Raw genomic sequence first — 2,884 nt, 5'->3', positions numbered from 1 at the left:
CTGAGATGGCCATGTTGGCAACAGCACCTAGAGACGTATTTGGTAGTTCGAAATACCTAGCCAATAAATCAGGTTCCCTCTGTATTTCGAAATAATGTGACAAAGGATGTAGAAATTTCCTAAGTCAATTCGAACCCAATAATTGCCCCGACAAGTTGAGTGGTGGGCCTCAACCATAAGTCGCGTAGCATTAAACAACAGCATCGAAAACTTCCTTGAAGTAAAAGGTCTACTAAATCAGCACTAGTCTCCTGTCGGGCAGAGGAGTCTTTCCCGATCGTTCACCAACTTATATCAGTTCCATTCTTAGAACGATCTACGGAATGGCAGGCAACTATCAAGTGTCAACCTCAAAATTCTCCAACCTATACTGGCGCCCTACTACGCGAAAAATAAGAGATACACAACGGGTTCAGAAATCCAGCATAAGTTGCTCTGTCACATCACCCAGTGAAATCTGTTGAGATGGCAACAGCACCGGAGGGAGAATACGGATATATATAGCATATGATATATCAATCCTTAAACCAACATTCACTCCCCACGAATGTGGGTTTAAGGCATAGCCACTACTTGGATGCCGATGGAACCTCAACCAACTGACCAGCCAGGACAAGTACTGCGGGCAACTGTCCACCAGTAGTACGAGATTATCTGGTGCTCCGTTTCGATCCCATGTCAAATCATTCCATGAAAAGGCCGAGGATACATTTGATCATCACCAGTGTGGATCGAGTTTCATTAAGAAATCTAACATCTAACCGAAAATCTTTGATGTCTAATGAACACGATGTGATTTCCATTAAGTATATTGGAATTTCAAAATCGAATATATATTTTTGTTTAGTCTAAATGAGTTGTATACCAAAAAGACTCGGAGACCTTTAACGATCCATTGTGGTTCCCTTTAAGATGAAACAAAAATAAACAGAAAGAATATAGAATAGTCGGAGAGATAAGTGTGAAATTAATGGCAGGGAATTCTACGCGGTCCGACGCTTAAATAACCAATCCACTCCCCTGACAAAACCCAGAATATCGCTTATACTACATATAGTTATATCACCTAAATCATTATGGAATATATTTCCTAGATATTTCTCACCGATATAACAAAATTAATATTTGTAAAACTAGCATTAATTTGAATATTAAGAAAAATACCTTTCAAAGTCTCATGGAAAAATATCTGATGGTCACCTTAAAATAAACAATCTAACCACACATGTTTGTGGTAGTGGCTTCAGCCACTCCAGTATCTATGAATGTATAAGTATGTGTATGGTGGGCACTATGAGGCATCTTGTATCTGTGAGTTTGTGACTGTGTGACGAGACTGACTAGATGATGGCTGCTTGGCTTGTTGGCTCACATTAGTTGTTCGTTTATTGGATGGCTTAAAGGAGGCGCAGTCATAACAGTATAAATAGCTTAAATAGGGCTTGTTGTTGAACAGTCTTTTTTCAAATTTTGCTTTCACTCCGCCAAAAACCGCTTAAACGCGAATACATCAAGTGAATATTGGATACTATTGGATTTGATAAATAAATTTGTGTATTTTAAAAGAAAAAAGAAATAAAAATCCTAAAAGGAAAAGATAATTTAAATAAAGTATAAAAAAAAGAAAATATAAATAAAGAAATAAAATGAAAGTGTTTGTAAGTAAAATGAAAATAATTTAAACTAAAAACTGAAAGTGTAAATAACGGGTTTTTTTCTAATTTAATAAAATTTGTTTTTTTTTTTTTTCATTAAATCCTTTACGTAGTTGTTTACTGTAAGTGTTTGTACGATACTCGTAACCGGTACGGCAAAACCTCAGCCACAACCACAACATCGTTCCAATAATGTCAACATTATTCCAAATGACGAAAAGGCCGATCATCAATTGAGACGAGAAACTTCCACTTGGATACCCATTTTAAAATACAACAAAGAACAGAGTGAAGATGGCAGCTACAAGACTGAATACGAGACGGGCAACAATATCATACACGAAGAGACCGGATTTCTAAAGGATTTCTCTGAAGTCAATCCAAATGGAGTGCTAGTACAACATGGTCAATATTCTTATCAATCACCAGAAGGTGAAACCATTAATGTTCAATATACAGCCGATGAACATGGTTTCCGGGCCACAGGCGATCATATACCCACACCTCCAGCTATACCCGATGAAATTCAAAAGGGTTTAGATCAAATCTATGCAGGCATCAAATTGCAACAGGAGCGCTTGGAACAAAGAGCCAAAAGTGATCCAGAATTTGCCAAGAGATTAGAGAATCAACGTCAGGCTAATCAAAACGGTCAATATGTGGGTCCTTTAGAAAACCCCTAAACATTTTGATAAACCTTTTACACCCACAACTATTGTTAAATCCTACTGATTACCTTTTGTTTTCATAACTTGTTGAAAATTCATTTCATCTAACAATCCCTTGTCATTTATTATGTAAATTTAATTAAACAAAACTTAACTTAAACAATTATTATTTAAACTTAACACAAACAACACAAATGATAAATTAACAATAAATCAAAAACCAAGTGAAATGAAAAGTTTTCTTTCAAAAAAATAAATAAACCAACAAAGACTGTGATTTGTAATAAGTTTTGGTGTTGCAAGTATACGAGAGTCCTAATTTTATTCCGTTTCATCATCTCCCGTATGCCACAAATTACTTTACTTGTATGAGAGTAACTGCAACAAGAGTATCTATCTATCTATACATGTATGTTTGTAAAATATTGTTGTATTGCACATTTATTTCCCTCTTATATTGTAGATAAAGAAAAAAAGTAATTTTTTTAAAAATATGTGTGGAAATAATCTGGTTTGTAACTTTCAATTACTTATGAACACAAAATGCTTCACTTATCTGCA

General features: G+C 35.2%; 1 protein-coding gene across 1 annotated transcript; it reads left to right on the top strand.

Annotated features, from left to right (window-relative positions):
• Positions 1-1,396: 1,396 nt before the first annotated feature.
• On the top strand, positions 1,397-2,568 carry LOC119606393 (endocuticle structural glycoprotein ABD-4). Its single transcript, XM_037959840.1, has 2 exons — positions 1,397-1,658; positions 1,769-2,568. Exons 1-2 carry the CDS (start codon positions 1,647-1,649, stop codon positions 2,336-2,338), a joined length of 582 nt encoding a protein of 193 aa, XP_037815768.1. The 5' UTR covers positions 1,397-1,646; the 3' UTR covers positions 2,339-2,568.
• The last annotated feature ends 316 nt before the right edge of the window (positions 2,569-2,884 follow it).

The sequence above is a fragment of the Lucilia sericata genome, unplaced genomic scaffold, assembly GCF_015586225.1.
Source record: "Lucilia sericata isolate MDLA Ls3-8-SP2 unplaced genomic scaffold, ASM1558622v1 Contig000575F_arrow, whole genome shotgun sequence".
Classification (NCBI taxonomy): domain Eukaryota; kingdom Metazoa; phylum Arthropoda; class Insecta; order Diptera; family Calliphoridae; genus Lucilia; species Lucilia sericata.
This window is presented reverse-complemented; position numbering and strand designations above follow the sequence as displayed.